The 15939-nt window shown below is 36.6% G+C and overlaps 1 protein-coding gene and 1 long non-coding RNA gene across 2 annotated transcripts; one reads left to right on the top strand and one right to left on the bottom strand.

The window, feature by feature from the left end:
- Positions 1-726: 726 nt before the first annotated feature.
- On the top strand, positions 727-14664 carry LOC121260706. The gene is made up of 3 exons (XR_005939770.1): positions 727-887; positions 7928-7929; positions 14653-14664. It is a non-coding gene; the product is annotated as an uncharacterized LOC121260706 (long non-coding RNA).
- LOC121260705 (AP2-like ethylene-responsive transcription factor ANT) lies at positions 8597-12727 on the bottom strand. The gene is made up of 9 exons (XM_041162690.1): positions 11785-12727; positions 11016-11688; positions 10712-10794; positions 10539-10547; positions 10352-10440; positions 10203-10276; positions 10074-10124; positions 9910-9986; positions 8597-9535 (listed from the first exon to the last, which is right to left on the bottom strand). Exons 1-9 carry the CDS (start codon positions 12098-12100, stop codon positions 8862-8864), a joined length of 2046 nt encoding a protein of 681 aa, XP_041018624.1. The 5' UTR covers positions 12101-12727; the 3' UTR covers positions 8597-8861.
- Positions 14665-15939: the final 1275 nt, after the last annotated feature.

Genomic DNA, 15939 nt, shown 5'->3' on the forward strand with positions numbered 1-15939 from the left:
AATGCGTACATCGATTCTGAGATTGATATATTTTTTCTGCTTGCTATGCTTGAAAGTCTTGAAGCAGAAACTGAGTGTCTCGAGCTATTCCCTCTATTTCCCAATTGATGGCCTTGTGTGGATTATTGCTAGACTGGATTGTATTTAGAGAGTCTCCTTGAAGAACAACTTTAGTAATCTTCCTTGTATATGCTTCTTGGACACCTATGAAGGCAGCCATTGCTTCCCCAATGTTTGGATCAGCACTCCAATTGTAATGTGCTACAACAAATTGTAATATGTCCTGACTATTTCTGTATACTGCTAATGAAGTGCTTCTATCATGTCTAACTGCCACATCAAAGGTGATGGAAAAGGTATTTGCAGCTTCAGGGGGACTCTAACTATGATGTGATTCTAGGCACTTCAGCTCCCAAGCCTTATCATGTTCTCTATATAGATCCTGCGTTTTTGTTATGAAGTAGTGGATTGTATGGTTTGCACTGTTGTGTATGATCTGATTCCTTATAAACTATAAGTTATCCATAGCTAATGCAGAGAAAAACTAAAAGTTATGAGCTTTAGAAGTAGGGATCTGTAATTTGTCTGATGGGTTTAGGACAATATTGATCCAATTCCTAATTCCAGCTTGCTTGAAACAAGTTATATCAAGTGGCCATGGGGCGTTTCTCCATAAAATTCTAGAGAAAGTACAATTGAGGAAAATGTGATCTAGAGTTTCATTCTTCATGTGACAAAGAGGACAAAGAACCTGATCTTTTGTTAGTGGAAGACACTGACTGAGAGAAAGTTTAGTGGGAGGGATTTCATTATAAACTTTCCATAGGAAAAGTTTCAAACAATCCTGCAATTTAACAGCCCACAATTTCTTCCTTAGGACATCAGGTGTGCTTGTACTTGTGTTGAGAACTAAAGCTGCATAAGCAGACTTTACACTGTAATTACCTGAAGAGTGATGTTTCTATTTGGGCAAATCCATGATATTATGGAACACACTTCTTTTGAACTCTCTATTTTCACCTATATATAAGTACTATATATATATATATATATATATATATATATATATATATATATAGGTAAATAGATTGGAATAAAGAATAAATAATATCACCTCGCCAAGATATGAAGCCCTGATCTTGCAGACATACATAATCGATATGAGTCTTCGAACATCTATTCCAAAATCCAAATCCGATCCCTTGACGCTGATCAGTTTCTGATCAAGGCCAGTTAGATGATCCTTATTCCATTTCCCACATCTCATGTGATGATATGCTGGAATTAACCTCCTGGAATGGTAACGAGGAATATATCCTCCTGCCGCCTGCCTCCTTGTAATGCACTAAAAATGTCCCATGCATGCATTTGTCGATGCAGTTAGCTAGGATTAACTGAACTACAGAACTATATATGTTTCCGAGTGACAGTACGTACGTACTCTAGTCAATGCCGGATGAGATTTATGTAAAACATCCTCCCTCCTGTTTAGGAACAACCTTAAAATAAGATCATTTTACATTTGCCTTTGATCCACATTATTTGTTAGGATGATGCTACTCTGCCGCTGTACCACTGGGCATAGCCCCTAGTACATTCTTTTTTTCTTTTAAATATTTTAAAAAAATTAAAATACATGAACTGTGGCAACCTAACATTTTCCTATTTGTTATGAACTTATTAGTTTAAGATGAGTTTTAAAATTATTTTATTTACACAACGTTTATTAAACATTGCTCTTTCAGCAGAGTGGCTAGTTGGCCGTGAAATAATATTACACGTCGTGTACTCCTTTTGAGAAAAATGATTAAATATAAAATTTATATGAAAAAATTATTTTTTTAACTGTAGACTCTATTTTCTGCCAAAAAAAAGTTATGTATTTGTCGATTTTCCAGCCCAATCCAAGACTGGAAACATTCACAGTCTCCGGTTAGGTCCAATGATGAGCCGTAGGTTTGCGTAAGAGGTCCACACCAGTCTCTTCTGGGCTGTTATCTAATAATATAACAACATTTTGGGCTTTTCTGCAGCCTTATAGTGCCAGCCACTACCGACCCTGGCAAACATTGCTAGCGCAAGAAGAAAGCCCAAAAAGAGTTCGGCGTCGTGTCGGTGGAAAAAAACAATACGGGTTGATGCATATGAGATTTTATATGGTCATAAAAAAATTATAAGTATCGGCTTTAAATTTATTATAGAAATAATGAATCTTTGTGAAGTTTTTAACACATGTTTATTGTTTGGTGGTATGCGCCTTTCTAACTACACTATGTAAATAAATTAGGTGCAGTGTTTATGGATGTTCATCTGATTTTATGGAGCATATCTTTGACAGTTATATTTGATAATCATGAATAAAAATACAAATTAAAAAAAGAAAAGACCCATGAAAAAGGCTTCATTACGATATCATTATCAGATCATTGCAAATGGGAATGGAAAGAGAGTAATGTAATGGTGACGAGAGAGATGCCTAGATGAAGCGGTGGATTCCCCTGCTGCTAGTGCTAGCTTAGCTAGATGCTGTGGCCTTCTTCTCCCTGACGACACACTCTATGCCCCTCTCTACGGTCTCAGAAAAAGATCGAGAGACAGGCGACACTTACGGCGGTACTGTACCATTAGATAGTAGAGAGAGAGAGAGAGAGAGAGAGAGAACCCAAAAAAAGCCACGTAGGACGACAGCAGCAAGTAATAGCCGGATCACGAGGCGAAATGTCAGGGGCCAAAGATCCTGAGTTAGATACGTGAGTTGGACAGGTCCCTTCATTTTCTTCCTCTTTCTCTCTCTCTCTGGGCTCAGTAGGCTTCCAGCCCATAAACTATGTACGGACGCCTCTACTTCTGTCTTGTCAGCTTCTCAGGTCAGAGCTGTGCCCCAAAACCTGTCCTCATCCTTCCCCCTTCCCTTCCCTACACTCTCACAAGTTTCAACCTCCATTTTTGTTTCTTTCCTTCAACCTATTAGTTTTAAAAAATATTTAAAAGGCAAATGATTTGTATAATGTATAAATAAACACTTCTCGTATAACTCTTTATTACAACATAGATTTTATTTTAAAAAAATATAAAAATTATTATTTATTTATAGAATTTTCCTTTCAACAAAATGCTTATATTTAATTTATCTATTTGAATTTTATAACCAGCATTGCTATATTAAAAAGCCATTCATACCATCCATCATCTAATACGTACGTAGTATTATATGTGGGTTAGTTAGGTATGTGGCTGGTGTCTAGACAGCAATTTTGGCGCTGGACAGAGAAGAATTATAACATCTTTTGGCAAGACATGTTACATGTATACGCCCATTTGAGAATGTTTCAGAAAATTATGCAATCCCAATGTTGTTGCTGGTCCGGGGTTAAGATTTGAACAATCTAGGTGGATATAAAATTAGGTGAGATATAAAACATTTTGGGCAGATGTATAACCATTACTAATGTCGTCTGATACGTAGTACGTACCCAGACCCTTGTACGATAGCAGTCATGTGCTTAGGAAGAGCGAATGCGAACATGCATGCATGAGACAAAAGAAGTAAACAAACCAGGTATTTGATATCCTATTGATCATATTGTTGCCATCGACTGAAAAAATGGCCATTGATGTCAGGGAATGCTAACAAGCCAGCATACCTGTTTCATCACCCGCAAAGGTATTTATTATTCTCGATTGCGGGGAGCAGATGCGGAAAGGAAAAAAAGTAAGAAACTAAAGGAAAACAAATTTGGGCGTCTCTCAGATCTTTTTTTTTTTTTTTTTTTTTTTTTATGCTTTATATTGGGTTGATTTTCTCTGATGGAATGTGGTAAAATGATCGAATTTAAACAAAAAAAAAAAGTACCAGGGCCGGGGGTTTGAAACATTCTGATATTCTACAACGAACGTATAAATAATGATCTTTACATGTTTTTAATTATGAAAAATGGTAGTTGTAGTTATGAATTTATAAGTATTGTATAATTATTTTTAAAAAAGTAAATAAATAAGATATTAAAAAAATTAAATTTCTTATAATAAATTTTATATTTTTTTAAAACGGTTATACGATACTTTTAGACTCTATTGCACGTAGCAATTATATATATATATATATATATATATATATATATATATATATATACACATGAATGTTTGTGGTGCTTTCCAGAATTCCAGGTATAGGGTGGGCCACTTACAAGACAACACCATTCATAGGCTTCATCTACTCTCAATTTGTTAACAGTCATTCGTTTGAGAGCCCCACATAAAGTGAACTATACTGTATTACCGGAGAAAATGGAAGTCGCTCGCCGCCAAAAGCTATTTTTCTCGGCCATTGCGTCAACATTTATTCATGCCTTCATGTGGATTTGATTTTCTTTCTGCAATTTATTAGTAGCATAAGTATTGCACGGTGCGTCATATTCTCGATCAGTGACTGACTATCCACGCGACCACAGCAATTAATTATTTTTGAAAAATTTATATATGTGTGTATTCTTTGCTTAAGATTTATCACAATTATGCCTATATGAGATTTTTTAAAACGTCTCAAATTAGTAGATGACAAAAAAGAAAATAACAAAATAACACCTTGTAAGTAGTAAAAAGTAAGGAATTCGTCAGATATTTTTGTCCAAGAAACATAAATTTATTAAAATATCTATTAAAAAAATCTGGCAATAATAAATAAGGGCATCTTAATTTTTTCGATCTGTGAATTAAAGTGAGATGATTGGTTGATATAACATTTTTTTTTTTTTATCACGTGCTACAATTTTAAGACTGAGAACTAATGAAGGTCACCGGTATAACAAGTACAATTATTGATATATTGGTCAAGATATGTACCAGATCCTAATTCAGAATAGTAATGATATGCCACATAATTAGTTTTTTTATACAATTATGAATAAAAAGATTGTATACCTTTTATTTTTTTAATAAAAAAAATAAAACCGAACACCTTCTTTCAATATATATATATATATATATATAGGGTGTAATGAAGAAAAACATATATGTTTTTACATTTGAACAAAAAACAAACCAGTTTGATTCAATTTGCAAAGAAATAATTAAAAAAAGAAAAAGAAAAAAAACAGTTGGAATGAAAAACAACAAAAAATTAGCATAATTTGCGGAACTGGATTGAAAGGCAAATACAGAGACGGACTCGTGAATGCACAAGAATTATTGGACAATGTCTTCACTTAGCAGAACTTTTCTTCTCATGATCGCATACAAGTTTTATATAATGTTTGGAGTAATCCTCTCAATGAATGACCAAGCGAATATGTTTTGTCTCGGTGATGTTGAAAGGGTATGGTTTTTCATAAATGACAATGAACATGACATGTATTGGTGGTTTATAGCAAAGCAATTAGACATCCTGATCTCTCCATTCACTCTATCTCCCTCTCTCTCTCTCTCTCTCTGTTTTCCGTGTTAGACAAATATCTTCATGCCATATCCATTAATTCACCTGAACAAATTTCAGAGGGACTGGTCCAAATCAAAGGGCTGGCAAGCGGAAGGTCTCCTTGGAAGAAACAGGGCCCCTCCACAGGAAACATCCCACCACCCTTTCATATCTCCAAATCAATGACATGTAAATACGTCCACAAGGTCCTTCCAATGCTCTTTAATTGGACAGCACCACCGACTTGAATACCCATAATTAAGCCATGTGACAAAGGCCCTCAAGATATCGATCGGGACCGTTTAGCTAAAAAAATGGAGCTGTTTTTTTTTTTTTTTTTTATTTGCGCAATGTGTTTGGACTGTGTCGTAAACCTGTAAACCTGACTTCTGACAACCTTATACCAACAATCTGAACAACGTTATTATGGCTACTATTATTAGGAGGATTATGACGGACATTAGCGTTATTTTATGCGGCAAGATACGACACCGGAAGGTCCAGATCCACGATGGGGACCAGCCCAGTCCTTAACAGCAAGCAAAACATTTAGTAGAGAGGAGAAGCAATACAAATGTAAGAATCCAAAAGTCCTTTTAACAGCATGGAAACATTTAGTACAGAGGAACAATATTCTTTTACTCTTTTATGCGGCAAGATGCGACATCAGAGTAATACTTTATATACTCTCTCTCTCTCTCTCTTTTTTTTTTTTTTTTTTTTTTTTTATCACATGTACTAAGAATCCAAAAGTCCTTAGGATTCTGCTCAGCTGATACAAATTGAAGCTTACTGGGGCTGGGTTGTCGAACAGAGTAGGAGAATAATACGTTCATGAGAGCTGTGATTAAAAATAAAATAAAATAAAATACAGAGAGAGAGAAGATTTATTGCATGAATTAAATAAAAGTCAACCATTTATATTTCCTAGTACCATTATTGTCTAAACATGTTTGTTTAGTTGCTGAATTCTGATACCGTCCTGTGTTAATTGATACTGTCCAAACATGCATATTGTTTATTTTCTTCGAATGATTATCCTTCTTATGACTTGTCTTCACCACCGAATTCTTATAATGAATACGGAGTTTTTTTTTTTTTTTGGACTTGAGATCTATTGTTCCTTTGATTTAAAAATTAAGTTTTAAAATTGTCAAATTTTACTATTTACGTGATGTGAAAAGTATACTCTAAGTACCAGTGTGAGAATATAATAACTCTATTTATATAAAAAATGTTACGAGTAAATTTTACATCACTCATCTCCACCTAATCAATATGTGATTTTTTATTTTTGTCATACTATTTAAACATACATATTTAAGCATGCATTAAGATAAAAAAATAAAAATAATAAATCACATGTTGATTAGATGAAAATAATGTGTGGTACATATATGTATAATTTATCCTATTTAAATATACTGTGAAGGGCGTGAAGTTTTAAAATTTAAATAAAAAAATATAAATCTTCAGACTTCAGTAGTGTAATTATAAAAATAATGTTATTCAATCTTAGATGTCGATGATGATTAATATATACTATTTATAATTTGATCCAGCTCGTGGCCAACTATATGAATCCAGATAATTTCCAAGGAAGTTCTACGTTAACTTTGTTTTGGCCATCCAAGCTGTCAATCATAAGGTTGTAATCATATATGTTTGACTAATCTCAAAGGTTTGAAGAAAATTTGGATTAGTGATTCTACTTTTTTGTTAAAAATCAGTTACCTATTTGCTTTGCAATCTTTTCCACGAGGCTTAGCAAATCTTTTTGACCATCAATCTCGTTACTGTGGCCTTTTTCCTCGTTGTTTTGTGGTTGTTGGGTTGTTTCCCTTTAGTTTTATCTCCTTTTTCTTTGTCCAATCGAGACTTCTTTTTTTCTTTCTTTTCTTTTGTAGGGGGGTTTTCATCATCACTACTTCACACGATTCCTGGAAAGGAAATCGTTTTTAAACCACCGCAATCTACAGGACATTTCACCAACTTAATACCCTAAATATTCCTAAAAGATCTTTGAACTTGAGAGATAAATTACCTGCATTTGTAGCATAATTACCAGCTAGCGTTCGTGTTCTTGTTTTAAAACTATATTTCTCTTCCCCATTAGAGTATCATGATCTTTGTTCTCGAAAGGTAACAAGACTTGATCAAATATTCCGGCATGTTTTCAAACTACACTCATGCACGACGTTCTCCTCCAATATCTGACTGTGCATGGGAATCATGAACTACAATTGAGTTAGATCAAGCAAAACGGTACTTGGGGATGGTTTCTATATGATCAATCTCTCAACCCATTTACAGATCTATGCCCTTCGGATGTCGAGAAAACTATGCACACTAGAAAGTCAGCATCTGAGCAGTGCTATTTATTAACAAGCTACTCGACTCAATATTGGACATGAAATATAACAAAATTATTGTCACAGATCCTAATTAATAATTTTATTTATTTTGGTTAACTTGGACTGTTTAAGTTAATTCTACAATAATGCATATATAAAGTCGTAATTCCTACTTTATCTGGTCGGGTTTTCCTGCTTTTAGGGCATGAAGGTCTTCATTGTCGTGTTATCATTTAAGTACATCGTGGTCGAGTTGGAAATGGAGCTCAAACGTGCATGCAAGCCACGGTAACACGAGGGAAACCCTCTCTCACTCATGCGGCTCTAAAGTTTTTTTAAGCATCCACACCAGGACATGAAATCGCTTTTACATCCTAATTCACCTTGGATTACAGTAAGTGGAACTAGAAAAGCTAAAGATTTTTTTTTAAAATTTTTTTTTTAACCATAGACGCTTTTTAAGAAATAGGAGACAAAGTGCTAAGCAATCACGATCACAAATCATAAAATATTCCAACTAAAGTCGTCATCTAAGAATCTCTCGCACCCTTTTTAACATAATGAAATGGGAATGTCTGTTGCCTTTGAGCAAAGCTAAGATAAGAAAGTAGGAATTTGCAATGATGGTGTAATGCATATTGAGGAACAGACTGGGGGGTATGAAATGAGGTGGTGTGGTCAAAGCAAGCCCCTTTGCATTATTGGGAAACATTGAGCTGGTTTTGTACTTAGCAGGACGTAAAAAAGTAGAAAAAAAAAAAAAAAGCAAATTCAATAATGTAATGGCGCCACTTCTATATTGCAGACATCATTTCATGGAGTTTAATCATTAGCCCCTCCCAATTCCCTTCACTTCATTTTGCAAAATCTTCATTCCAATATGAGCCAAAAGGTTCAGTTTTGAAAAGTAACTCAACACTTTGGTTAGAGACAGAAAGCTGGCCCCCCACCTTTTCTTTTTTCATTAATTGCCCATTTCTTCCACTAGCACGTCTAAAGAAGCAAAATCAAAATCTTACATCACCCCCCCCCCCCCCCCCAAATTTCCTCCTTGTGCATGCAAAACTTTACATGTGACAAACGCATGAAGCGTTTTAGGTATCGGTCCAAGCAGCAAAAACAGGCATGTGTGCCATGGAGATTGCACCCGGCCTCAACTGAGCTGTCGGGTACCAAGAACTAACACCGGCAGCAGGGCTGACAAACTTTGAACCCGAAGGTGGTTTCGCAAAAAGCATTGTGGAGCCGGTCTTATCCGGGCTAACCTCTCTTGAGCTGCTCAAACTAGTCACTAGAGAGGATGGATTGGAAAAATGGGTTCCAAGTTTGCCAGAGTTATCCACCATCGCCTGGCTTGAGTTCACTGAATCAACGCCAATCAGATCCTGTAGGGCCATTGAGAAAGAGGCATTTCTGTAGTTGACTGAACTCATAGTCTTTTGATGATGATCAAGTGATTCGACGCAGGCATTTGGTGTTTGCTGGGGGGATGGGTACAAAACCATCTTCCAATCTGGGCCGTTCCCATTATCATTCTCGGGGTGATTTGTTTCTTCCCCAACGTTCTGCACTGAGGGATTATAATCAATGGCTTCAGTTCTAGGCTCTGGATCTTTGTTTCGCCTAGCCAGTTCTCCAGCAAGTAGAGTATTGCTGGCCATGATCCTTTCAACATCATATCTGGTGATGTCGAAGTTAGTTACAGCATTTACCCCGCGAAACTTTATGGCAGCAACGTCATAAGCTTCGGCTGCTTCCTCTTGGGTGCCTGAAATGCAAGTACAGGAAGAATATCAGGAAGGGCTTAGAATGTGAATGTACCCTTTAGTTATGAGGTTTAAGTTGAAACTCTTTTGTTCCCTTTATTATCTCAAGTGTGAGGAACAGCCTTAAAAAAGTTCATTGCTACAGTCTCAAAGTAGCAATTCAGCCTTATAAAAGCATCGCTATTCACTAGAAGATGGGGGAAAAAACAAACAAAGGGCGGAGGTGTCATCAAAACGAACACTTTTGCATTTCGTCCAAGTTATGAACACAACGAGAGCCAAAATATAAAAATAAATCACCAAGGAAAAATGCTAATAATAAGGAAAATAGAAAAAGAAACTGCATCCGAGGAAATTAATAGATGCATGAACTTACTGAACGTCCCAAGATAAAGGTCCTTGTTCCCTGCAACCCTGCCAATCCGAGCTTGCCATCTACCATGCTGGTGATGCCTACAAAAGGACAAATGATAAGAAACACAAAAAACCAGAATTCTGGCTGGAATGAACCTTTTTTGCACAAAAAATCTAAAGAAAAACCTCGTGACGCCCCGGTACATTGACGCACCCCTGGAAAACCCACTGCTTTTCCTGCAAGTTAATGGAAAAGCTTGAGTATAAAGCCGGGAAAATAAGGCAGTAGAATACTACGATAACTCAGAATCATGCCTCCTCAAGTGAGCAACATATTCCTGCCGGCTCATGTTCTTCATTTCTTCCAATTCTACTTGATAGTTTTCCAACTGAGAAAAGAACCAAGAGAATGGGATTTCAGCTACTAAACTTCAAAACAACCAGACCTTCGGGATTAATCATACCGGGAAGTTAATATGGGTGGAAGGTCCCCAGTACTTAAGGGCCGCAAGATCGTAAGCTCTGGCTGCTTTCTCTTCCATATCGTAACCCCCTGAAGTTAATATGTGAAGTTTATTTATTTCAAACAGTAAATAGATATTTCATACAAAATTCTTCTTTATTTCGTTCCAAGGCGGAAAAACAGCGTACCCAGATAAACTGAAATGAGCATTATTTGATTGGAAATGGCATCCCCAAGAGGCGTGCACATGGCAAGTAAGAATTAAGGGCACATGTCAGAGCGTCAACACGAAATGGACAAAAATCTCCGCAAGAATACTTCCAAACAACGATTGTGAATGGCTATTTTCAATTTCACTAACCTTGCCTTCCTTTCCTGGTTTGTCCTTCCTTTTTGCAACTGTTATCCCAAAGATGGGCCTCATATCTACCAGTCCACCTGTGCCTGGTGGAGGTAAACCGACATGTGTTAATTGGTATTCAGAGAGCAAACTAGACTAGAACTGAACAGACATCGAAAACAAGAACCACGCAAGATAGAGGAACGACTAATGTACTAGAGATTTAGAAATCTCACAACATAAGTTAACTCGCAGTTAATCAAATAAAATCATAAAGGAGAACATTGAAGAAACTGAATGGAGCAAGGGAAGAGCATGAACTAACCTTGTAACACCTCGATACTGTGACGTCCTTTGACCAAATGTATCTATGGACTTCCTATGTACAGGCTGCTTTTGAGCAACCTTTCCAGGACCTCTCTTTCTTGTTTCCAAAGCACCACATTCTAATCCATTAGGCGATATCTGCCTTGCAGCTGTAACACAGCTGGACTGAGAACCGGGGCTCATGGACAAACTTAGAGACTGTAAATCCCCACAACCCATTGCACCAACAGACCCAGAAGCTCCACCATCATCAACCATGTTGTTACCCATCTGCTGCCCCAGGGAATGATGGGCAGAGTACTGCCTAGACACCCAATTTTTCAGGCAAGGTATCCCATCCTCTGAGATTTGAGGGATTTGGGAATCACAATCGGAAATATGGGTCTCCTTAGATTCTTGCTCTAAGGGTTGTTGATAAATCCCATGGCACGGAAGCCCAGTATAATATTGGTGACTTTGAACTGGAATCTGTTGGTCTTGTTGCCTGAAGGGCTCTTGAAGAAGGTCCAGGGAATGTTCCCTGCTGGTTTCGGCCTCGGCATTTTGGTTATAATAGATACTATCTAAGCTAAGAGCCATTGCTTCTCTTTCATGACTTCCATACTCGTGGGTTCCCATGCTTGCACCACCCAGAAAGTCCTCCAATTTCGGAGACGGACTTGACACCATCCCTTGATACAGAAAGATGAGTGAAATAAATTTTTTATTTTAAAGAAACATTTTTATACACAGAACGGAGGTAAATAGGAAAATAAACATAAGCGAACCTTCTGGTTGTGATCTAGTGAGAGCTTCCATGATACAGAGAGACCCATCCGACTTGAGTGGCATTACGGACAAAGGGGAGTGAAAACCACCATTTTCTCCGACTACATAACAGATTCCAGAGCTGTTAAGGTGTGAGGAAAGATAGTAGCCAGTAGGGATAGAACCGGAAACGGCAGCAGAAGAAGCCTGGCCTTGATGATGGTACTGATGTTGATGATGCTGGGGCTCAGTAGTAACCTCCATTTTCATTTGGGGTGAGAGAGAGAACCCCAACCAGTTATTATTGCTCCCGTTATTATCATGCATGGACTTCATCTTCTTCCCCTCTCTCTCTCTCTCTCTCTCTCTCCTTTTCTTTTTCACACTCACAGGTTCTTCTTATATCCTGCAGTAAGGCAACTCAATCATTGGCAAGCACCTAAACTAATCATAGCGAAATCTCTTGGCTCCCCTCTGGAACTTGGTTTTTTGTTCTATAGCTTCAGGACTCATGCGAAGAGCTTTATCCACCAAGCGAAACTCTTCATTCTATGTACTCCCCACAAAATCTCTCTCTCTAAAGAGAACAACAATATTGGTCTCTTTAAACTAAACAAAAAGAATGAACATTAGCAAACAATGCTGGGGAGCACCCCTTCATTCCATAGGGATCTGTGTATATGAGAAAGACCACGTCTTTTGCTTTTCCTCTCACCTCTCCTCCACTCTTTGCCTTTTTCTTAAACCCTACAAAAGACCCGGATCCAATATGACACCAGAACCCAGCCCCAACCCATAGAAACCACCAAGTATCTTAAATACACACATAATTCCTTATTACCCAGAAATTATTATCGACTTTTCTCTCTCTCTCTCTCTCTGTAAGGAAAGCCAGTCAGCTGAGTCTAGTGGATGAGCAATGGCCAAATAGAGTCAGATTGCCCAAAACCTGTTTGCTTTTATTTTTTACAGTCACAGAGCCTTGGATAGATTTGACGAGCCGGACATCTGCCCCATCCAGTCACTTCATACAGTACACAGCCTTCTGTGCCACTCTGCAACTCTAAAAAGGATCCAATTTTATTCTAATGTTTTATTTCTTCCTTTCTACTTTAAGACCCGTTTGATAATGAAATTGCTTTGGTTTGGTTAGTCTCCTCTCTCTTGTTATTATAAGTCTTTAAAATTTTTATATAAATATAATAAATAATTTAATTTTTTCAAATTATAAAATAATAATAATATTATTAAAAAATATAATTCTAATAATAAACCGCATCTAAAGACTTGCTCATGCTCGAATTTGGTTCCCAGCTTTCAATTCGAAAAACTAAAACAACGACAAACCTAGTTTCACGGCCCACTGCCACTTTATATGGGTCACAGCCCATCACCAACGTCTACTTGTTAAAAGAAGGATGTGCTATGTGGGTCATCTCCCTCTGATCTCTCCCCACCTTCCCCCTTTAATTTTCTGACAGCGGGCTGTGACTGTCATCTATGATCTTTTAGGGTGACTACAAAACAAAAAAATGAATGTAGTAGCTTGTTGAAATGGGAGATTAATTTTTATTTTATTTTCATCAAATCACTATTTTCGCTACTTTATTGCGTTTTTTTTCCACAAGTCTTATACATAGGTAGGCATAGATCGGATTGGAAGAACCAGCAGACACGTAGAAATTACGTTTTCTTAATTTTAAGATTAAAAAATGAATCCCTCCAAACAAAATATTTCCACGAACTGTTGTGTTCTTGATGTTTTTCTATTTGCAGGCAGCAGGACCACTTTAAGCCTCCTGGTTCAAAATGGGGGCTCTTTTTAATTTTATTTTCCAAGCAGTTCAAAATTCCACCTTTTTTTCCCTTTCCTGAGCAGCCTCCAAACTCTACCTTGAATCAACTGGAAACCAGCCAAGATCGATGTTGAATTTATAATATCCCAACCAAAAAAATAAACGAAGGGCATTGCATTTGCTCCTTATGGTGCGTGAGAGATTTACTCCCGTCAGGGGAGACGGCCCACCACTTTTGCTGGACATTTCAGTGATACAGTAGACGAACTCATCAGTGACTACTGTTCTTTTAGAGGCAACAAAAACACTTAAAATCTGCCGTAGGATTTTGGGACCAGTGTGAAATAGTACCAATATGAATTATATTCGACCCATTCTTTTATTGAAATCTAAACAATTAATAACATTCTAATTACAACTTAATGCGATGTTTTTAAATTAAAAACTACAAGAGAAGGTGGTAAAGTTAATAAATTAAGTAAACAAAACCGCAATTTTGTCACATATTACGGTCTTTAAAGATGTCTTCTTTTACTAAAACGATAAAAAGAACAGAAACTCCATTAGCTTTTTTAAGAGGAAGCGAAGGGATATGGTCAACAACTGCTTTCAGCCAAAAAGCAGGAGTGGGTCTTTGATAAACTTGAAATATTCCAGGAATGATGATGAAAAGGGCCCCCTCCCCAGACAAGCTTTAGGTGGAAAATCTATTTTATTTTCTATCCTTAAATAGTGTTTTTTTTCCCCCTCAATTTTATCGTGTTTTGATTACGTATGCCTGTTTATGCTTGATGCTGTTTTCTCTTCGCATGTTATTTCTCCAAGAAATTATTTTAATGTTCATGTTGCAACTCTCAGACATGGTAGTTCGCACCCTCAAGAAAGTGTTTTTTTTTTCCTTGACTTTTTGAGGTGGTTTTCGGAAATTCCTACCAATGTTTTAAACTGGTACTTCAGTTGTTTTTAAAAGAAGGAAAAAATTCTCACTAATTTATGTAGTTTTCTATTTAATTATAAAACTAATAAATTCAAACTGATTTTTTTTTTTTTTTATTCGGGGAGGGGGTCGAACTCAAGGTCTCTATTTTGAAGATTTGGGTGTTAGTCATATGACTTTGGCAATTCAAGGTTGGCTGGTTCTTAGTTCGATTAAAATGTGTCTAGTTTAACAAATTAAGTTTGTCTGCCGCTCCATTCTTTAAACTGCTGTCCATGCATGCGTACCATTTTCCGTCACGACTAATAGAATATTCATATTTTTCATATTCTATTTCTCAATTGTGTGTTTTCCGGTCAAATTTTGCCTTTTGCTATTGCTTCTCCTTTTTGCTGTTCTTGGCAGGGGAGTTGTGAAATTATCTGCCAGGGTTTTGCTGAGTCTCGTTTCTTCTCGAGTTCCTTTTTATTTGAGTGGCAATTTAATGTTGCATGCAAATGTGCATGGAAGTCTTCACGGCGACAGAATTTCAAATGGGAATGATGGTGTTTTGAACCTTGAAAGGAAGACTGAGTTTCGGAGGGAAAAAAGAAGATCTTGGGATCGTGCGTGTGGGTGCATAGAGGTGGGAGGATTTTGATTATTCTGCTTTCTTTTTCTCTTTTAATTACATAGCAATGATGAGTGAATCCACCAGCACTAGTACAGAGACCACTGAGTTTTTCTTCTTTCCCCCCCCCCCCCCCCCCCCCAACTTTTTATGATGATATTATGCATGGCCTTGGCAAGAAGCTAATGGGGGGTTGGTACGTGGTTCTTTAATTTAACTTCTTCTGTATCCTTTAATTTGATCAGTCTCAGGTCTCAGGTCTCAGGTCTGAATCTCGACAGTGATATATGGCTGTGTCTGTCTTGCAGACATGGATCAAGAAGTCCAAGAATTCCATTGGATAATAACATTGATTTTAAGTTATCGAAATTGAAGGTGGTAAAAAAAAGGATGCCATCAGCTGTGGCTATCCATTCTACACAATCAAGGAAAGTTCATACACCATGTGATTTTGATAAAGGGACTGTTCGTATTTTCATTTATTTTTTCTAGAACGAAAATGAAAATGAAAGAACAAAAATGCATCTACTAATAGTACGTACCCAGTACAAGTCAAGATTATAATGAGAAGAGTTGGTTTGGATAGTGAGAAGAAATAAGATAATTTTAATAAAATATTGTTAGAATATTATTTTTTAATATTATTATTATTTTAAAATTTAAAAAAGTTGAATTGTTTATTATATTTTATATGTGAATTTTGGAAAGTTACAATGATAATATGAGATGGGTTGAAAGTATTTTTGTATCCAAACAGAGATTAGATAGGATAATTTTTAATAATAGTGAAATAATTTATAAATAGTAATTAAATTGTTTGAAATAATATGTT

The sequence above is a fragment of the Juglans microcarpa x Juglans regia genome, chromosome 4D (genome assembly GCF_004785595.1).
Source record: "Juglans microcarpa x Juglans regia isolate MS1-56 chromosome 4D, Jm3101_v1.0, whole genome shotgun sequence".
Lineage (NCBI taxonomy): Eukaryota > Viridiplantae > Streptophyta > Magnoliopsida > Fagales > Juglandaceae > Juglans > Juglans microcarpa x Juglans regia.